Consider the following 22,395-nt stretch of genomic DNA (forward strand, 5'->3'; position numbering starts at 1 on the left):
CAGAAATGTACGTTATATAAACAACTTTTTTTTTGGATGTGATTAATCGATTTGACAGACTTAACGTTACATTAAATGTTACCTATGCATGAACCACATCTCCTGCATTATCAGTGTTATGCATATTGCATACCACCTGTTACAGTAATAAACGGCAAAATTTATCAATTCTGTATCTCTTTTATCTCTTGTATTTTTAAACTGATCAGAGGTGTACGCTCTGACACTACAAACAAGGTTAGAAAACATATTGGGGAAGGTTACGAGCGGCAGCTCTTTAAGATCATCCGACCACTCTTTGTGTTCACGCAGATTGAGTTCGTTGATTGTCTTGATTTTTTTCTAAATACCGCATCTTTGCTTCCTTGTTGAGTTTTTCTTTATATGTAATCTTACACTTGATCTGTATGTCATGTCACTTTCACTTTCACTTTTACTGATAAGCGTGTCCTCAAAAATGGTCGTGACTACCCAGAATGCAATGCGCAGTAACGTAGTTTCCCAAGCTCTATTTGCAGGGCGTTTGTTAATTTTCATGCATTGTGAGGATTTGTAGTGTTTCTTAATTTGCATGTGTTGTGAGATTTTGTGGTGCGTTTCGTTATATGCATGTGCTGTGAGGACTTTCAACACCTGTGTTGTCAAACTGATGATGTTTTTTTTATTTGCCTGTGTTTTTTTCAATTTGCATGTGGTTTCTTAAATTGCAGCGCGTTGAGCTCTCTTGGCCACCGTACATATGCAATGCAAAATCAGCCTCTGAAAATCAAGGGGCATATATTGTCCCATCATGAAATAATTTTCTGACAAACAGTAGGGCATATCATTCAACACACTCTTCATTTCATGTCACAACTTCCTGCCTACATTGAGGTAACCAATCTGCATATCTTTCTACTGAAGTATTACTTTCTCATCTGTTTAACCTGTAATCAATCCCCACCCAAGCTTCCTTAGGGCCTTCACTGACTACGTTTACATGCTGTTAAAATTCGGGTATAGTCGGGTTAAGGTCACTATTTGGGTTTCTGAAACATTCGGGATAACCCGTTTACATGCGTGAGCAAAGAGAGTTACTCCTGTATACATGGAATGTGTAATCAGTCACCAATATCCCGATGTAAACGGCGACGCACGGTTAGCGTCTGGACGTAATACGCCATATGCGTCATTTCCGATTCTTCTTCCTGTATCCAAAGACTCAAAAGACCAAGATTCCTTGCGAATAGAACATGCGCAGAACACACATTTTGATGGGGATATGCCGAAACGCGTTTACAAGACCAAATATTCGGGTTAGAAAAGGGGTACCCCAGGTATAATATCCCGGTTTTTAAAAACCGGGATATGAGTATAACCGGGTTTTTGCCAGTGTTTACATGGCCGTGCGCGACCGGGTTATTGCTAATATCCCGGTTTTGAACGGGTTATTGGCTGCATGTAAACGTAGTCACTGTGACCTTAATGGCCTGGCTCATCTGGTGTCCTCTCAGTTGAGTTACTGATGAAAGTGTTTTCTCTGGCTGTTTCCCTTGAAAATACCTAAAGGAGAAATCCAGCAGCCTATGTATAAAATACATTTATAGTAAAGTTATCGTGAATTACTATTCGGTATAATGAATGAACTACACAACTTTTAATGTTAGAAATGTTATAGTATATGTAGAAATTAATGTTAACCAAGATTAACAAGTGGTGCATTGTTTTTTGTGTATTGCTTTATAAAAACTGATGATAGTGCGTTTTTGGTTCAGTTGTGGCTTTTGCAGGAATTCAATGAGGAACTGTTTGTATAAAATAAATAGCATACACTTCCTTCAAGAATTCTTCAGAAATCTCTGACTATCGAACAGTCATCATTCAAACCACTCCCTCCCAGCCCCCATAGACTTTCATATCTGTCATATCAAAGCAGAGTCACATTCTTGCCAATCTCTGTGATGCTTCATCAAAAGAATTTTGTCAAGTCGCAGTGTAAAAAAGTGGATGTTATTGTTAAATTTCTTGAACCTCTATGACTGAACTAGGGCACTTGGAAACCTGGTAAAGTTATAAATAAACTTGGCACTTGGCAAAGTTTATTTATAGAAGTAGACTTGTGACTGTGTGTCTGGAAGAGCATTTTTAAAACAGGTAAGCCATGTTTTAATTGACCAAGATGATGTGATGTGTGCCATATCACAATATGTACTATTACTGAACTATATGTTTTTACTTTGGCTGCATTTACATCAGTTCATGGAAAACCATATATTCTTAGTTTCCATATATTCTTAGTTTTTGCATTAGCAAAATAGCAAAACCACATGGCATGAAATACTAAGACTTTACATAAGTAACTAAAACATGAAAGTTCAGGTATTATCCATTTCTGGTAATGTGGTAAACATAGGCAATTGTGCAGATTTCTGGACATTGCAACTTCATGGATGTAAACACAGCTGCCAGGTGGCACTTGTTTCTGGATTTGCACTCCAGAACAGTGTGTCTTTTAATGTAGACAGGAACATTGCATATACAGTAGCTGCTGGTCTCAAAATCTGCAAGACTACAAGTAGATTCTGGATTAGGTTTGGGTAAAACAGAGCCCATGCTATATGCATTTAGCTGCAACAAACAAATAAAGTAGAAAACTGATAAAAGTAGAATAAACTAATAAGCTATTTTCAGAAGTTTATTGTTTGATTTATACATAGGCATAAATAATAAAAGATACTCTCTTTGTCACAAAGATATACTTATATCCAAAATATTATACAAACGTATGCAAAAATTGTACGAATCATTGGTTTGTAATATTGAGGTAAAATCAATTTAAGACATAAAACAGTAACTAAATTATTAATAAATACAATATTTTTTTCTTGAAATTTAATCACTCACAGTTAAAGTAGTCCGATACAAATTGATGTCCAAGGCCATTTAAAAAAAAAAAAAAAAAAAAAAAAAAAAACTGTTTAGAAAGAGGCTCGAATACCAGTATGCAGTCCTTTTTGGTTTTCAAAACTCAAATAATAAACAGCAAACACTTACAAAATCTATACCATCCCTATTTATTTCTTAAATGCACTATAGGTTTGTGCCATTTAACTAAATGTTTTATGTGTCTGCACTGGACTTCAATCAAATAAATCTTTTGTTGAGGAATGGAGAGGATAGAGAAAAGACTAACATGTTTAATGAAAGCACCACTATCAAGCTGAAAGAGGCTCATAGGTGTGGAAGTGAATGCCTTTAGAACAGGTGATCTTCATCACGGCTCCGTTTAGGCTTTCATCTGTTATGATTCGCAGCATTCCTTCTGCAATCAGAGATGGTCTGTAGATTTACACACACAAACAAAACAAAATCATGTTTCAGGAAAATGTTATGGGGTTTCCAATCAAAATATAACTTTGTTACAAAACAGGATGTTGATTTCATACATGTCCTCATATGAGGACACCGGTACTAAAAAGATTTTTATTACATATTTTTGGAGACATAATAAATGAATAGGGAAAGAAATCATATTTCAATATTCTATTAAATATTATAGATTATTATGAAAATCTTGTCAATTATTACTTCCATTAGTACACTTTTTTTATTGCCCCAAAAACACATTAATATGCAAATTAGATTTAGTTTATAGATAAATTGTATTTATTAAAAAAACCCGTTTATGGTAATTTTACACACATTTTGCAGAAAGAAAAATGGTATATTGAATCATTCTGTTACATGGAGCCCCGCACATGACACGCAGGAAAAAATATAAGGCTAAACCGTGTGCACAATTTACTAATTCGTTCCCTCAATTTACTAAAACATGCACACGATTACTATAGCGTTCCCTCGATTTACTATTGCGTTCACTCAATTTATAAATTGTGCGCACGATTTACTAATTAGTTCCCTCGATTTGCTAAATCGTGTGCACAATTTATAAATTGAGTGAACAAAATAGTAAATCGAGGGAATGCAATAGTAATCGTGTGCACGTTTTAGTAAATTGAGGGAACGAATTAGTAAATGAGCGCACAATTTATTTATTTTTTCTTGGATGCCATGTGTGGGGCTCCGTACTGTTATAATCATCTTTATACAAAGTTTGGTTAAAAAAAATAAATAAATAAATCTTGAAAAATACAAATGTATTTGTGATTTTCAAAAATCTATTTTTTTTTTTCTATGCATGTTCACTAATGTCTTTTCATTTTTTTTAAAGAAATTGAGTCCCGATGTCCTCTACATAGCATAACTTATGAATGAAATATATTTTCTTTCATTATTTTAAATGCTCTAAACCAGGTTTATTCAAATCTTACCTTGGAGGGCCAATGTGGTGCAGAGTTTGGCTCCAATCCTGATCAAAGTCACCTGCCTGTTATTTTCTAATGACCCCAAAAACATTGACTAGCATGCCCAGGTGTGTTTGACTAGGGTTGGAGCCAAACTCTGCACTGCATTGGCCCTCCAGGGCAAGATTTGAATAACCCTGCTCTAAACAATGGAAAAACATGGAAAAAACTATGTTTTTCCTAAAACTTTTTTCTCAGGTCTTAAGAGGTTAAGTGCACGTCAAAAGCCTTGCAATCGAAACATACAGTTTAATCCACCTTTAATCAGTGGGTGGTGCAAAATGAATCTCTAGACTTTCCAGTAAAGGCAAGTTAAAAATGTTATCCACTTATTAACTTGCAGCAGTAAAGGTCTGGAAAATATATTATCTAGAAAACACTACTAATGTCTGCCCAAGCATAATGTTCAATCAATGGACTGATTATAACACTAAGACAGTCTAATACAGGAGAAACAGGTAGTTCAACTGAACTGCTTACTTAAGAACACCATATTTGTCCATCCTTTGCTTGAATTCATCTTTGTACTTGACAAACTTGCCCATTGTTTCCTCATGCTCCACAGTGCGAAGGAGTTGGGTGTCCACGAAGGCTGGGCACAGTGTATTGATCCTCACTCCATAATTGCCCTGTTCAGATGCGTCCTGCCAACAACAAAACGTGTCCAAACATGGTCAGCCTAAATTACACACACAGCGCAAAGAATGCCTCAACACACAGGTGTGAGAGATCTACTCTCTTGGAGGGAAAAAAGCTATGCTGTGAAAACTTCACTGAGTGGTTTGGTTGTCAGGTGCTGGAATGAACCACATTTTTGGGAAGTGATTTACATATGGTTAGAGTAAACTATACTTCTGATAAACTGGTGAGACAGGATTTATGTACTCACTGCAATTGCTCTTGAAAATCCAATCACCCCATGCTTTGTCGCTGTGTAAACTGGCTGGTGAGGAGAATGGAGAAATGCTAGGAGGGTACAAAACTAATATTAATTCCAAAAATATCAATATGTCATAACTTACCTCATCTTTTTCCAAACCTTTATACCACATCCCTCTCTTTTTCCCTCCCATTATAATGCAAAATGATATTTTTAAAGGAACTTGTGTATGACCATGTCTGTTAAGCTCCAAAAATGCACAATAAAAGCAGGATTCTGAAACCATACAGTAGATTTGTGTAAAAAGCATGCAACATTTCAGAAGTAGTAACTTGAGAAGGAATCGTTCAATAGAGTGAGCTGTTAACTGCAACCAAATCATTGAGTCATTGAATTGAACTCGAGTAACAGTGAATTAATTATTTATTTGGACTGGTTCCACTCACTGAACATTGTTTCCTTTAGTGTTTGGGCTTTGTTATAATAAACAACATTTACAAGCCACATCAAACCGAGGCAGCCAAAGACGCAAGGGGCAAATAGCTGAGACAGTATTTACAATTAAAAAGTTCTTGTGTGTTCTAGATGAACAAATATAAGCACAACATTAATGCACATGCTGTGAATTACCCACTTTTGCACAAAAGAAGGCTGTGTTTCCCATTCTGGCTGTATCAACATCTTGAAGAGAGTCATCAGGCTTTCTTGTCTGTTAACATTTTAATTAAGGGGTAAGTTCATAAAACAAACTAAACCAAAACAATGAGGTCATCCTAAAAAGGCATGTTTCCATTTAGCATGCTAAGTGCTGCATAAATCCACCAGCTTTCTCCTCAACTAGGTCCAAGACATAAGTTTACTTTTGAAGACTACTGTATGTTCTGTGGAGTGGTTTGAGGACTAAATTATAAATTATATAATGTATAGGCTATTAAATTTATAATCTTCTATTTTAACTACATCTTGTCGGTTTAATTTATAGCATTTGATATTTCGAGTATGAAGCTGGATCTGATACAACGGTCTCAGGGCAGTCTAGTGCATTTCCCCACAGTTTGTGAGAGCTGCTCATGCTAAAAATAAGAACAGCTATAAGTACAAGAAAAACAATTTTCAATTAGAAATTAAATTCTCAATTATTTCAAAGTTTCTGGTGAATTACATTTACATTTATGCATTTAGCATACGCTTTTATCCAAAGTGACTTACAATGCATTCAGGCTATAATTTTTATTTTTTTATTTTTTTTGTTAACCAGTATAGTATGATATTCTTTCAACCTTAATATGTATTCAATGCTTTCAGAGTGGAAGTGGACTGAAGCAGGCCTATATTTTAGCTTAGAATTAAATAAGCACCATATATAAAGTTATTGTCTCTCAAAGAAAGAGTCGACTCTGAATCATTGAAACGAGTCGTTTTTAAAATGAATCCCAAGCCATTTCATGTTGACATCAACATGAAACATTAGCATATTGCCTGCCCATGTGTTGTTCTTTTCATGTTGGTCTGAATTAAAATTTATTAAATTAATTATTTGCCAATAGGTGCCACTTTTGGAGCGGTAAAAATAGCGGTTTCCCTGCTAATGCTGTACACAAAGCAGGCAGCACTGCGTTTACATGCTGCTTTATCAGGTATTACAGACTCATGATAAATTGAAAATGAGACCAATCACCGCCGAGTTGAGTCATGCAAAGAAGGAGTTCGTAAAAATTAATCGTTGAGCAAATCGTTTAGAAGTCCTTGAGCACATAAGGTATAAATACACATATTATAAGAAAATGTAATTGCTTAAGACTCCCAAAACCAAAATATCAACCTTTCATTACCCATAATAGGGGCACTTTAATGTATATCAATACAACTTAAATATTACCTTATATATTACTTATAACAGTGCTTTATAACATATACATACATATATATATATACATATATATATATATATATACTCACAAGCCACTTTATTACACCTGTTCAATTGCTTGGTAACACAAATGTGGGGAAGTCGTGGGCTAGTAGTTAGAGAGTTTGACTCCTTACCCTAGGGTTGTGGGTTTCCGAGTATGGGTCAAATTCTGAGTATGGGTCACCATACTTGGCTGTATGTCATGTCACTTTTTTTTACTTTCAAATTGCTAATCAGTCAATCACATGGCAGCAGCTCAATCCATTTATATGTGATGAAGATGACTGGCTGAAGTTCAAACTGAGAATCAGAATGATGAAGAAAGGGGATTTAAGTGACTTTGAACATTGAATGGTTGTTGGTGCCAGACGGGATGGTCTGAGTATTTAAAAAAACTGATGATCTACACTGATTTTCACGCTCAACCATCTGGTCCAAAAAAGAGAGAAAATATTCAGTTAGCGCAAGTTGTGAGGGCAAAATGCCTTGTTGATGTCAGAGGTCAGAGAAGAATGGGCAGACTGGTTAGAGATGATTGAAAGGCAACAGTTACTCAATTAACCACTCATTACAACCAAGGTATGCAGAATACCATCTCCGAATGACAACACCTCGAACCCTGAAACAGATGGGCTACAGCAGCAGAAGACCACACCGGGAGCCTCTCCTGTCAGCTAAGAACAGGAAATGGAGGCTACAATTCACACAGGCTCACCAAAATTGGACAATAGAAAATAGACTGGAAAAATGTTGCCTGGTCTGATGCATTGTTTAAACCCCACAGCCTATCTGAGTATTTTTGCTGACCATGTCCATCACTTTATGACTACAGTGTACCTATCTTCTGATGGCTACTTCCAGCAGGATAATGCACCATGACACAAAGCTCAAATCACCTCAGACTGGTTTCTTGAACATGACAATGAGTTCACTTTCCTCAAATGGTCTCCACAGTCACAAGATCTCAATCCAATAGAGTATCTTTGGGATGTGGTGGAACAGGACATTCACATCATGGATGTGCAGCCGACAAATCTGCAGCAACTGCGTGATGCTATCATGTCAATATTGAGCAAAATCTCCAACAACTTAATCTGTGCCACTAGCTTGTACCTATAAAGTGCCACTAGCTTGTACCTATAAATATTTTACATTATATTATAATAAAACATACCCTAGTAAACTAACCCTGAAACAGAACCTACTCTGGAGCAGGTTATGTTCAGAGAGTTAAGATTCTATGCAACAATAGCCTGAAAGTTACCTCCGTTTTTGGAACAGAATACTGAATTTATCCGTTTACCCTTAAACACACCTGGGTATGTCAAATAACCTCCTTTCTGGAATACCTTCACGTTTTGGACTGTTTTAGTTTGTAAACAATGCTTAATGTACGCATATTACTCTTCAGACTTAGCTAAAACAACATTTTCACTGGAGAAAACAATATTAAGGATGGAGGGCTCCTATTCTAGTCAAAACAAACGGTTTGAAGTAAAAAAAAATAAAATAAAAACAATAAAAAACATTGTGATGGATTTGCTTATTACAAACACAGCTTTTTGCTTTACAAGACATTAGTTGATGGAATGCAATCGTGTGGATTATCGTGGTGTTTTATCAGATATTTGTTCTCTCATTCTGATACCACCCATTCACTGCAGAGGATCTACTGGTGAGCAAGTGATTTTAATGCTATATTTCTCCTAAAAATCTGTTCCAATAAAGAAACAAACTATCTACATCTTGGATAGCCTGAGTAAATTTCAGCACATTTTCATTTTGGGTGAACCATTCCTTTAATGTTTGTTTCTGTCAATAATGTAATGTGTTAAACAAAAACAATATCAAGCTTCCAGCTTCAGAAGAGAGGGCAATGAGAGAAAGTAAATGTGGTATCTGATGGTGGATGAATAACCTGATAATAGATATGCTGCTGGTTAATGATTCCAGGGATTTTTGGCATCTTCTGGGGTGCTTAAGTAAAAAGCTGGTGATATGGAAACTTGGATTTACCGGACTTTTGTTTGAATAGTCACAAAAGCAGAAAAAGATAGGGTTATACAAAGAAAATAAGGTATAGGGTGAGCATACATCCTCTTTTTCCCCGAGACTTGTCCTGGCTGGTCTTTTTAAGGCTGCGTTTGCACTTAGCATTGACATGCAACCTGTTTCCATTTGTTGTCCACATACACATTGAAAAGACCAGTGTAAATGCTCTTCTGATCAAATGTTATCCGATCAGCATGTCCTGGTCCAGAGGTAGTCAAGGACGCATAGTGATCAAATCTCAGTGTAATCTAAATGCAATCTAAATTGCCTAAAATGTCTGGGATTTGGCTTGGTTTTCCTATTGTTTTCATACTTGCTGAAGGTAATGACTTGAAAGTAGTTTGACCAATAGTGGTTCAGGCATTATACGTAATCGACCAATGGTGGCATGCAAGAAGTTGGGATCTACAGAGAACAGTCGAAGAAATGCATGTACAAATACATATAAGACAGACTGTAAACAGCACGTCGATAGGAACACAAAGGCAATTTAGAAATCCTGGGAAGGGCATGTTCAGAAAAAAAGAGAACACATGTTCGTCCTAAGTAAAGACCGTCCCAGTAATGTAATGTAAATAATTAATGTAAGACACATCTACTTGAATATCCCAGCAACTGTTTAAATGTTTCTTAAGTTTTTTGCTTACTTAATGCTGGCTCTTCTTTGATGCAGTTGTGTTGGACTTAATACTGTAACCCACTGGTGTAGCTGCATTAAATTTGTTTATCAAATGCTACCGCATCACAGGTAAACTTTATGTTCATTGTGTAGTTAAGTGTAGATCATTTCAATTATATATTTTAAGTGGTTTAACGTTTATTACAAAGGATATTCATTTATTTTGTGTACAACAAAAACTGCATATTTAAAAGCAAAAACTATGGTAGGTTAAAGTGTCTACATTGTGACACTGCTACTATTATTTGCATGATGTTCTCTATAGTTTGTTAAACATCGATATATTAGGACATACATACATACATACATACATACATACATACATACATACATACATACAGTATTGTTCAAAATAATAGCAGTACAATGTGACTAACCAGAATAATCAAGGTTTTTAGTAAATTTTTTATTGCTACGTTGCAAACAAGTTACCAGTAGGTTCAGTAGATTGTCAGAAAACAAACAAGACCCAGCATTCATGATATGCACGCTCTTAAGGCTGTGCAATTGGGCAATTAGTTGAAAGGGGTGTGTTCAAAAAAATAGCAGTGTCTACCTTTGACTGTACAAACTCAAAACTATTTTGTACAAACATTTTTTTTTTCTGGGATTTAGCAATCCTGTGAATCACTAAACTAATATTTAGTTGTATGACCACAGTTTTTTAAAACTGCTTGACATCTGTGTGGCATGGAGTCAACCAACTTGTGGCACCTCTCAGCTGTTATTCCACTCCATGATTCTTTAACAACATTCCACAATTCATTCACATTTCTTGGTTTTGCTTCAGAAACAGCATTTTTGATATCACCCCACAAGTTCTCAATTGGATTAAGGTCTGGAGATTGGGCTGGCCACTCCATAACATTAATTTTGTTGGTTTGGAACCAAGACTTTGCCCGTTTACTAGTGTGTTTTGGGTCATTGTCTTGTTGAAACAGCCATTTCAAGGGCATGTCCTCTTCAGCATAGGGCAACATGACCTCTTCAAGTATTTTAACATATGCAAACTGATCCATGATCCCTGGTATGCGATAAATAGGCCCAACACCATAGTAGGAGAAACATGCCCATATCATGATGCTTGCACCTCCATGCTTCACTGTCTTCACTGTGTACTGTGGCTTGAATTCAGAGTTTGGGGGTCGTCTCACAAACTGCCTGTGGCCCTTGGACCCAAAAAGAACAATTTTACTCTCATCAGTCCACAAAATGTTCCTCCATTTCTCTTTAGGCCAGTTGATGTGTTCTTTGGCAAATTGTAACCTCTTCTGCACATGCCTTTTTTTTAACAGAGGGACTTTGCGGGGGATTCTTGAAAATAGATTAGCTTCACACAGACGTCTTCTAACTGTCACAGTACTTACAGGTAACTCCAGACTGTCTTTGATCATCCTGGAGGTGATCATTGGCTGAGCCTTTGCCATTCTGGTTATTCTTCTATCCATTTTGATGGTTGTCTTCCGTTTTCTTTCATGTCTCTCTGGTTTTGCTCTCCATTTTAAGGCATTGGAGATCATTTTAGCTGAACAGCCTATCATTTTTTGCACCTCTTTATAGGTTTTCCCCTCTCTAATCAACTTTTTAATCAAAGTACGCTGTTCTTCTGAACAATGTCTTGAACGACCCATTTTCCTCAGCTTTCAAATGCATGTTCAACAAGTGTTGGCTTCATCCTTAAATAGGGGCCACCTGATTCACACCTGTTTCTTCACAAAATTGATGACCTCAGTGATTGAATGCCACACTGCTATTTTTTTGAACACACCCCTTTCAACTAATTCAACTAATTGCCCAATTGCACAGCCTTAAGAGCGTGCATATCATGAATGCTGGGTCTCATTTGTTTTCTGAGAATCTACTGAACCTACTGGTAACTTGTTTGCCACGTAGCAATAAAAAAATATACGAAAAACCTTGATTATTCTGGTTAGTCACATTGTACTGCTATTATTTTGAACAATACTGTACATACATACATACATATATATATATATATATATATATATATATATATATATATATATATATATATATATATATATATATATATATATATATATATATATATATTAGTGCTGTCAAAATTAGCGCGTTAACGCATTCGATTAATTTGAAATATTTAACGCGTTAAAAAAAATAACGCAATTAACGCGGTTGCAGTTTTTTTTATTTCCAGTTGTGGCCTATGTGTGTTCAACGTGCAAAGAAATATGGATAAGACCAAGGAAGGACTTTTAGACGGAAAGTTTCAGTATAAAACTCTGCCGGATTACTCTTCAGTCTGCCACAAAAAACATTACTGTTCATTCAGTCTGCCACAAGAAACAGCAACATTAAAATCATGAACGCAAATGTCATTGTTTAAAAAAACAAAAAAAAACAAAACAATGACTGTAACAGTGCGTAAATCAGACCTTTCTGTAACGCTAACGTTAATAAGCTTAAATGAAAATAACGAAATAATTGTGTAGCGGAGTATTTTTTGTACACAGTGCCGCGAACTGTCAATCACCCCTGTACGCGTGCATCACTGTCCTCCTCAGCTGCAGCAACTTGCGCTCTCTCTCTTCATCAAGCTTTAAAACAAAAAGGGGACAAAAAGATCATATTGTCTTTGTGCATAGGCTATAGATTAATTAGATAAATGAATATCTAAATTTGTGCCTTGCCGTCTACGGTATTTTTTTAGAACTTAGAAAAAAGATGCTGCAGCCAATGAACAGCCAGAGGGGGCTGCAGGACGACTCAACCTCCGCAGACAGTTTTTAATGTTTATCACACAATAAATGCTCAAGATTTTGCTTTAGTATAACTCACAACGAGTTTCACACACCTTCTCCGGCCACGTTGAGTTGTTGACACTTAACAGTGGGAAAAGCGACACATGCGCTATTCACTTGTATAACTTAAGGGTGAATGGGTAATGTAGTTCCTGCTCAGGGTGGGATGAATTAGGAAGCTTGCATTGTGAAGGGCGCTGTGAAAATCGGCAGAGCAGGTAAAAGATTAAAACCTCTATTAAAACAGACGTCCAAATGAGCGTACCGGTACGCTACAAGCACGTTCTGGGCGCACGGAGAGGTGGCGGTAAGCTCAAGAGCTATATTTGGAAGTGGTGGTACTGAGTACAGGTGCGTACCGGCCCACTTAAAGCACTGGCAATGACTATATTTTGGAATTTTTTGCAGTCCACTTAGAATTCAACATGGAAATCATTTTTGTTTTTTATTGGCATTGATTGTTTTGAAATTCAAATGGTACTTACATGCCTGTGTTTTTATTTCTGTAATAAATATGGCTTTCAAGCCAACAGTTAATTTGGAGGATATTGATGGTTTATTGCAGGTATGTTGTTTACATGAGAAAATCTGTGTTACAAGTTAAACAAAAATTCCAATAAACAATCATATTTTGAATTTAAATAGTTTATTTGTCTTGAGTTTACATTAATTATTAACATTTACATATCCAAAAAGTTTCAGTCTTTTAATTGCGATTAATCGCGATTAATCGCGATTAATTTTAAAAAATTGTGCGATTAATTAGTTAATTTTTTTAATCCATTGACAGCACTAATATATATATATATATATATATATATATATATATATATATATATATATATATATATATATATATTGTAATGTAACCTTCCTAGCACAACACTCTCAACAGGCTACAGAACATTTAAGCTAACTTTAAATAAAACATGCACACATGATAAAGTTATCTGTATCTTACCTGCCATAGAAGAAACGTTGATGATAACACCTCCTTCTTTTCCATGCTCTTTACTCATGTGTTCTAGTGCTAAATATGTCCCCTGTATGACAGATGTCTGAGGAAGACAACAGTTGTGTAAAACTGCTAGCACATAGTGAACCGATATATATATATATATATATATATATATGGGAGTGAGATTATGCTGACACTGGCCTGCTATTATGAACAAACTAATAATTACACTGCATCATGTCCACTATGAAATCAATCTGCAGAGCATGATTACTTTTAAAAATGTATTTCATAGAGTGCATATGCAGGCTTACAAATGTCATGTAATGGTGATCCTTTCACCTCATAATCTATTGTGAAATCTTTTGGGCTAGAAGCAGGAAGTGGAGTATTTTTTGTGAACTTGTAACTCCTATCCTGGAGTGTAGCTGAATGTAGTGCCCTAAGGCACAAAAAGTGATCCACTCTTAGCTGTGTAAATCATTAGATGTTTCCAATGAAATTATGTTAAGTTGAAATGGAAGAGTTTGGGATGAGTTTTGGGATAATGATTTTTAACTCACCAAGTTTACTTCAATGGTCTTTTCCCAGTTCTTCTCATTGTTGATTCCAGCATTATTGATGACAATATCCAACCGACCAAATTTCTTTACTGTGTTTTGAAAGGCATCTAATGAAAGAAAACAACAGGATTTTCATGGCTTGATGATTAATAACAATGTTGCAATAGTGCCACTTTGGACATCAGTATAAATTCACAACACAAACACAGTCAGTGTCAGCCTGTATGAGCCCTCACCTATACTGCACTCCACAAACAAACATTTAATTCAACTCTACAGTTATTAGAAACAAGTTTAACAGGAATGATCAATCCCTTCACCACAGACCCATAAACTCTTGTCTTGGAGAAATAAAGGAACTTAAAACCCAGTAACATTTCTCAGTGATGACTCGAGGGCCTGTGAATGCCTACGACCTACTTCTCAAACAATGAGACATGTTTAGGAATAAGATGGGCTGAACATAGAGGGTGTGCAATATATAAAGTTGATAATTTTTTTGTGCAAAGAAAACTATATCAAACTATGCCAAATTAGAGAAGATGATAAATGTCCGACCTAAAAGGCTAAGAAAATAAGATCATGATTTTACCTTTAAGTTTCTCCGCGTTAGTCACGTCACACTGGATAAAAATACTGTTATCCTCTCCAAACTGGCCATCTAGATCACTTTTACATTCCTCTCCAACAGACTGGTTCAAGTCTACCAGTGCAACCTGGATTTTCAGAAAGTAAATTAATAACGTAAGTTAAAAACAAAAACAAACAAATAAATAAATAAAGACGCAAGGGATGCGTGATTTAATAAACAAATAATAATAATAATAATAATAATTAATGAAAAAAATGCCTTATCGCCCCAAACGTACAACTAATCACATTTTTTTAGACGTTTTGCATATGTTGTCCCAACAGTTTTTTGAATAAATCCGCAGTGTCCATTTTAAAAACAAATTTGACAAAGCGAAACCTTCGTCCCATTCTCCAGGAGATGTTCCACCACGGCTCTTCCGATGCCTTGCGCGCCGCCGGTGACCAGAGCGACTTTCCCGTGGAGACTCATGATGTTCACCGCCGAGCGCATCACGCACTGCTTTATGTAGGAGTACAGTCAGAAGGGGGCGTGTAGATGAGAATTACTACGGTAAACACAGATGGCCAAGTGTCGTTTTACAAACTGTCATTTAAACCAAAGTGATGATTACTAACAATTTTGTGAGCGCTCCCCGCTTTCGTTTTTTAATGCCCTTGGCGGCCGTTGAGCAGTGTACAAGTCCACACACGTGGAGTGCGTAACCCAAATGAACAAGAGACAAAGGATGCTTTTATAAACATTTATTTTTCCGTCTTTCTCACAGGGCTCATCAGTAAACATTTGAAAATAACTTTACATTACAGCGTTTATGTTAAATGGTTACTGACCATTTTAAATAAACACAAAGGTAAAATATTTTGTTTTAATTATTTTTAGACACAGTAGGCTATTATAACTGGTCCATTAGCTGTATGTACTTGTGTAATACGGACATTGTAAAGTTTGGCAGAAGTATTTACAGATGTATACAGAGGAGCATGTCTCCTATATAACCTATTTTAATAGCAGCGAGAAAATGATGACTTCTGGCCAATTCACATTGAAAACGGTGAAAATAGACTTGAATTCATGCATAACATTTAATAATGTTTGTACAATATGAATTACAAATGTTGATGTTGGGAGAGGTTTAAGAAAGTTTGGTCCAAGTATTTTAACTGTTTTAAACAGTGATTATATTTCAATACAATGTTTTTGCATTTGCAATACCCTGCCTGGGAAAGTCAGAATTACATTTTGTTCTCTTTTAGTATCATTCAAGAAAATTCTATTCAGAATTCTTCACCATACATGCAGCTATCTTAGTTTAAAACCACTCAAATTATGTTCTTAATTTTGAGTCATTTTAAAAGTCTCACTTACAAATTTGCATTATATATATATATATATATATATATATATATATATATATATATATATATATATATATATATATATATATATATATATTATTTTTTATTTTATTTTTATTTTTTTTAAATGAGGACTAGTCTCAATTCAACATTGTCCTAACAAGCCATCCTATAATTATTTTTTCTATTCATTCTATTCATAGAATTCACCCACAGCCACATTATTTTGTGGTGGCACCATTAGTTTGAACTGACTGGCAATGGTTTTTGAAAAATAATGTTTTTGTTTAAAAAAAAAAAAAACTTGAAGTGGACTTGAAGGATTGTTTCAGTTTCTTAATGGTTAATGACAGTACACTACCTATTAATGTTTTCAAAATGTGTTTCCTTGAAGCAGTTAATTTTAAGGTGTTCATAGGCTTGCTGTAAACAGAATATTGTTTGTTGCTGGTTCAGAGTCATTCTTGAGATTTAAGCTCAGAATGATTTTGGCCTGGATGCTGGTTTCTAGAGCTGGTCATCAATCAGGTTGGTGTAAAATGATTGAGTATACATTACGCTGACCAAAATGCTAATAAAAACTATTCAACACGTCTTTATAAAATAATCAACAATAGTAGTTTGTGTTTGGATATCTGTATAATATACAATTCTGCTTTTGCACTCTTGCAATTTATCAATAGCTGTATATCAAAAATACAACACAGAACATTGGCAGTAAAGCTGTAAAATAACAGAGTTGACAAAACCAGTGCTAGACACACATATCTGTCACTACAAGGGGCTGTAGTCAGTATCGGACTGTGCTTCTGTGTTAAACAGGTGTGTGGAAGTGCTGACCACATTTGTTATAGTTACGGGACAGGTGTGTCAGAGGCCCTACGGATGCCTATCCATTGCATAGTGAGCGCAGTGTCCGTATTTGGGTGTACAACACAAAAAAAAAAGAAAAAAGATTTGAAATAAACCACCGGTCCTTGACATCACAGTTTTTCATAGTCATTTTAGCATAGTTCCTCAGCAGGAAACATTGCACGCAAGTAATAACATCAGAGTTCATTGATGCAGCTTTGCTGTGTTACTACCGTACCTCCCAAGGTGCAACACTGTATGTTCCATCTATGGCTTGTGCACGTCCTCGTGGCGAAGGATTTTGTAAAGAACCCAATAGAAAATATTGAAAAACAGGAAGGCCAGTGGGAATCCGGCACGGGACACAGTGTCAATCTTCTTGGCTCGGTCGATGAAGAGTTTTCTCATCTCCTCATGACTCTTGCTGGCAGTAAGGGCTGGGATAGAGGTTGTTGTGGCTGCATTATTAGCAGCTTTGGGCACGGCTCCGTCTTTCCCCGAATTAGGCGTGATGCTCAACCGGCTCTCCTGCACATCCTCCTCCTTAGAAAAAGGAAAGGATACAGAAAGAGAAGGTATCAAGACTCTAGTACTCCTACATTCACAGAACCTGTTACTTCCTTTATAGGAAACTGTGGGATTTAAGATAATAATTTGAACAATGAATTACAATGTTAGCAATTTAAGTTTTATAATGCACCTAACATGTTAAATTACTTATGGGGTGTTTCTGCCTAAATACTGCCCTGCTAACCAAAATAGGTAACAAAAATGTGAAAACATTTTGTTTTGCAAAGATCATTCACAAACTGTTTTGTTGTCAACAATGATTTCAGACAAATAAAGAAGTTTTTACTGGAATAAGGAAAATTATTTTGGTAGAACATGAAATCAAACCCATAAAACACAAGTATATCTATTTATCACTTCTTTTTTTTTCACTAATAAACCATAAAGACTTTCACTGGAACTGAACGACAAATGTTGCGTTTTGAACTCAGCTTCCTGGAGTGCTTTGGTTGAGAATTAATTTAGCTAAGAGTTCTTTGTCTTCTAGCTAGAGAATGGTCTTTCTGGGGACAGTTATCGATTCTGCCTGAATACAGGCATGGATTACTCTGGAACGCTCCTTGACTATTCAGCGACTAATGGCATCATAGGAACTTCACGTCCACTCAGGGCTTTCCAAAGGATGCTTGCCTCATGTCAGCCATCCTCTGGGCCTGCTTAACATGCAGCCCCTTCAGCACTGGCCAAGGCCCTGGGACATTTTCATCTCAGGTTAACCCACTGCTGCTTCAGAGCAATGGCCCTTTGGAAAACCTCTCACCTGTTTCAATCAGGCATCCCATTGGGACTAACATCCAGATGGAAGGTGGTCACGGCAGGTGCCTTTTACTCGGGTTTTGGGAGCTCTTTATGAGGGCAGACTGTTGTCCACCTCCTGGTCAAACCTGGAGCAGGACATACACATCAACTGCCTTGAGATGATCGCGCTTTTCCTGGCCCTAAAACCTTCCTACCAGCATTAAAGGGGCACCACGTCCTGGTCCTTTTGGACAACACGCCCACTGAAGTAGGGGGTAGACATGCTGTCCAGGGACAAGGTAGCTCCGGGAGAATGGAGACTACATCCCCAAATGATTCAAATTATTTAGTCTGTCTTCGGGAAGGCAGAGGTGGATTGGCCAACTTTCTCCGCCCAATCTGCTTTTCAAGACAGCTTACCCCCAGTTGTCCTAGTAGGTCATCAGACAGGTCAGGAAAGTCAGATGCTCAGTCCTCCTCTGCTCAGAGTCCACTGTGGAGGAACCAGATGTGGTTCCCCAAGTTGATTCAACTGCTATCGGCAGACCCTTGGCCAATACCACTGAGGGAGGACCTTCTCTTGCAAGTGAAGGGCATGATTTGGCATCCCCGACCAGAGCTGTGCAACCCTCATGATTGGCCCCTTGACGGGAGATTTTACAGCTCCCCACGAGTATAGCTAATAGAATTTCGGAGGCTGGAGCTCAGTCTACAAGGCATCTTGATGGCCTTAAATGTTCAGCCTTCTCTTACTGGTGTGCAGCATGGAGCAAGGACCTATCCTCTTGTGATGTGTCCCACATGCTAACCTTTCTACAAGAGCTGCTGGATAAGGGGCACACACCTTCCATGCTCAAAGTGTATGTGGCAGCCATCACAGCGAATCATTCTCTTGTGTGCTTGCCAAAACAGTTGGCAGAAATCCAATTGATTGAATCCGCCTTGTCCTCATACTGTGCCGACTTGGGACTTGTCTATAGTCCTTAGGGACCTACGAGGCCCTCCCTTTGAGCGGCTCCTAAACGGCTTGAGTCTCATTATTGGATCGTGCTTACAGGAGCAACCTCAGTATGATTGCTCCGAGGCTGGGCTCACAGAGCAGCTTCGTTCTGTACTTGCTTATAGCATGGCGTTATTTGATGCGTTCCCCAAAAGTGTGTAAATGCAACGGGAGAAACCATTTGAAAGGAAATGCTCTGTTTACTAACATAACCTTGGTTCCCAGAGATAAGGGAATGAGTGTAACATAAGCTGCTGTGCTACAAGGCTGTACATGAATCGATGATTGTCATTTCAGTCGAAAAATTCTGATGAAATTAGAACCAAATTATTTAGAGGTCGGCTCCTCCTCTTTTGGCAGGTTGAAGTACCATCGGTTCATGCAGCTACACAAACATGAACTAATCAGGCTTCAGTATCAGAGTCAACAGTAGTTTCCTTATAAGAGTGTCGAGGCAACATGCATTCCCTTATCTCGGGGAACCAAGATTGCATTAGTAACTGGAGCATTAATTGATTGAAACAAGATCGTATGAATCAAAAGATATGTAATTTATCTTGAATATAAATATAATCTGTCAAATATACTGTACATATAAATTAATTTGTCTATTAATTTGATTCTATATGTGTATTAGTGGTCCTAAAATTAATTGGTAAATTTCATGGTAAGGTTTTTTTTTTTAATTCCTTAAGAAGAATCTTATGCTAATCAAGGCTGCATTTATTGGATCAAAAACACACACAAAAAAAAACAGTAATATTGTGAAATAGCTGTGTTCCATTTGAATATACTGAACATTTTATGTATTTTATTTTATGATAACAAAGCTGAATTTTTAGCAGGCATTATTGCAGTCTTCAGTGTTATATGATCCTTCAAAGTACCATGATGCATGCTTATGATACTGCTGATGTACTGTAGGTGCTGATTTTCTGAAGTTTTGAAACCATACCAAAGGTGACATCAAAAACGAGGTACGTACTGAAACTGCCATTTTTGTGTACCGTTACACCCCTACATATATATATATATATATATATATATATATATATATATATATATATATATATATATATATATATATATATATATATATATATATATATATATATACATATATATATATATATACATATACATTCATACATACATACACACTATTGTTTATTGTAAATTTATGTTTGTTTATAGTATATGTATGTGAAATTTATACACCTAAATTTAGTAGCATATGGTATGTAGACATTAAATTACACAAAAGCTTTCATTATAATTTTTAAAAAAAAACTGAAGCTTACTGTAATGTAAGGTTCTAAAAATGGAAACAACTAGATTACAGTTGTATCATATGAATCCATAGTCATATGATTTATAAAATACTCAAATTGCTATTTTAATCTTGACATTATAACTACTTATCTGAATGGTAAATAGTGTCACATACTGTTTTTTGAGAGATGGACCTGAATGAACATGGATACATGATAGGGAATGGGAGTGACTGTATAATGAACTCATGATGAAGTGCTGTGCTCTCTCATTACCCTGTCATTGTATTCGTTGAGTTGGCCCATTGATCCGTAAACTGGCTCGGCACTGCGTAGGCCATTGATACGATGCAATGACTGGGTATGCTCCTCATCAAATGTTTGATCACAAGTATTTCAGCACAGCAGTGGGATCGAAGAGAGAAGAACACAAAGCATGCAAACTAATATAATAAAGGTTTTCCACATGCAGGATATCATGCAATTTAAATAATAAATACATAAATAAAATAAATATTAAACAAGAAGTGGCATTCAGATATAATATTACAGGCATGCAAAAGAAATTACATAAAAGCAAATGTGTATTATTCTGAAATTAAGTGTTTTCATCTTTGCAGCAACTAATATTGTGGTGAATCTGAACTGCTTGCCCATGCATTTTACAATGTCCCTTGAACATAATGCACTTTGCACCGTTTCTTTAATAATAATAATAATAATAATAATAATAATAATAATTCTCTAAAAATTGTCAGAATATTAAACTGGCTAAGCTTCATATTATGATGCCAATATTATTCCAGCTCCATACTGTGAGGGGAAATAACATCTCTGGTCACATGCGATATTAAGTATATAATAAGACCTAAATATCAGTCTGACCTTTGTACTAGTTATCAGGCTTCAGCCTTGAAATAATGTGTGCAATATGTTTGGTTAGTTGCTGGGAATGCAATAAGGACAGACTGACTACTTCTGTCCTCTAGGAGCCAGTGTTGTATAAGTGTAAGACTAACAATGTCTTGGTTTGTGTAATTCCAGTGTAAATAAATTTGACTCTAATCGATAGATTTAAATGTACATTTTAACTGTGTTATACAATCATAAAAAATCACAAGGGTGTTAATTTTCTAACTTTACCAGTTTTTCAAACTTAACACCATAGCTCCTAGCATCACATCAACTCATACAATTCCTGCCAAAACATGCACATTCAATCAGTTAATCTGTGTTTGTCTGTGTGCTTTGAATCTATCTGAGCAGAGTCAAAAAGGTGCAGAAACTCTGACAGTTTCCCAATCATCCGCTTCACTTACTGTCAAATCCAATTGCAGTGACAGTTTCTCCTCATTCAGGGTAAACTTCTTCACTAAGGATTTTTAAATTCACTTTTTGTTTTAGTGCTGTGTGAATGTTATTGGGTTCTCTTTTTAGAAGTTATACTAACCAGTTAAATATGCGACTGTTTTCTCTTTGAACCTTCTAGGTGCTAGAATATTTAATAGGCTTTATTATTATTTTTTTATTATTTTATTTTATTTATTTACCTTTTATCACCTTTTTTTAAATGTTTTATTACTGACATGATTAAAAAAATATATATGTTATGGTGATTATATGATAATGTGTAAGAGTTATCTGCTTATGAAGTAATTTTGCATAAAGTTATCTTTTATTACCATTAATTGAACTTGACAAATAATTTGTCTGTTTATAAAATATTTTAGAGAATTATATTTAACGCTAAACCCTAAATATTTGCGATTCGTAACAAATGCTTATCTTTGTTGGCACATTCCAGACAATTGAGTGGCTGTCTTTAAAAGTGAATCATTGAATATTTA

The 22,395-nt window shown here is 36.0% G+C and overlaps 2 protein-coding genes across 4 annotated transcripts in view; both read right to left on the minus strand.

Annotated features, from left to right (window-relative positions):
• Positions 1-2,660: 2,660 nt before the first annotated feature.
• On the minus strand, positions 2,661-15,272 carry LOC128016546 (15-hydroxyprostaglandin dehydrogenase [NAD(+)]-like). The gene is made up of 7 exons (XM_052601136.1): positions 15,141-15,272; positions 14,763-14,886; positions 14,171-14,277; positions 13,611-13,707; positions 5,233-5,309; positions 4,824-4,987; positions 2,661-3,318 (listed from the first exon to the last, which is right to left on the minus strand). The coding sequence occupies exons 1-7, from the start codon at positions 15,252-15,254 to the stop codon at positions 3,195-3,197; spliced, it is 807 nt and encodes a 268-aa protein (XP_052457096.1). The 5' UTR covers positions 15,255-15,272; the 3' UTR covers positions 2,661-3,194.
• Positions 15,273-16,408: 1,136 nt separating this feature from the next.
• The window catches only part of LOC128016548 (glycine receptor subunit alpha-3-like), a 49,191-nt gene continuing 43,204 nt past the window's right edge, over positions 16,409-22,395 (minus strand). The window contains exons 9-10 of one of the 3 annotated variants that reach the window (XM_052601149.1): positions 20,825-20,914; positions 16,409-17,512 (exon numbers count right to left, since the gene is read on the minus strand). In XM_052601149.1, coding sequence (XP_052457109.1) covers positions 17,237-17,512; positions 20,825-20,914 — 366 coding nt within the window. In that variant the 3' untranslated portion in view covers positions 16,409-17,236. Of the gene's footprint in view, positions 17,513-20,824; positions 20,940-22,395 lie in introns of all 3 variants that reach the window. The other 2 variants (XM_052601167.1, XM_052601157.1) reach the window with 2 other exon arrangements.

This window comes from Carassius gibelio, chromosome A1 (assembly GCF_023724105.1).
Source record: "Carassius gibelio isolate Cgi1373 ecotype wild population from Czech Republic chromosome A1, carGib1.2-hapl.c, whole genome shotgun sequence".
NCBI classification, from domain to species: Eukaryota; Metazoa; Chordata; class Actinopteri; order Cypriniformes; family Cyprinidae; genus Carassius; species Carassius gibelio.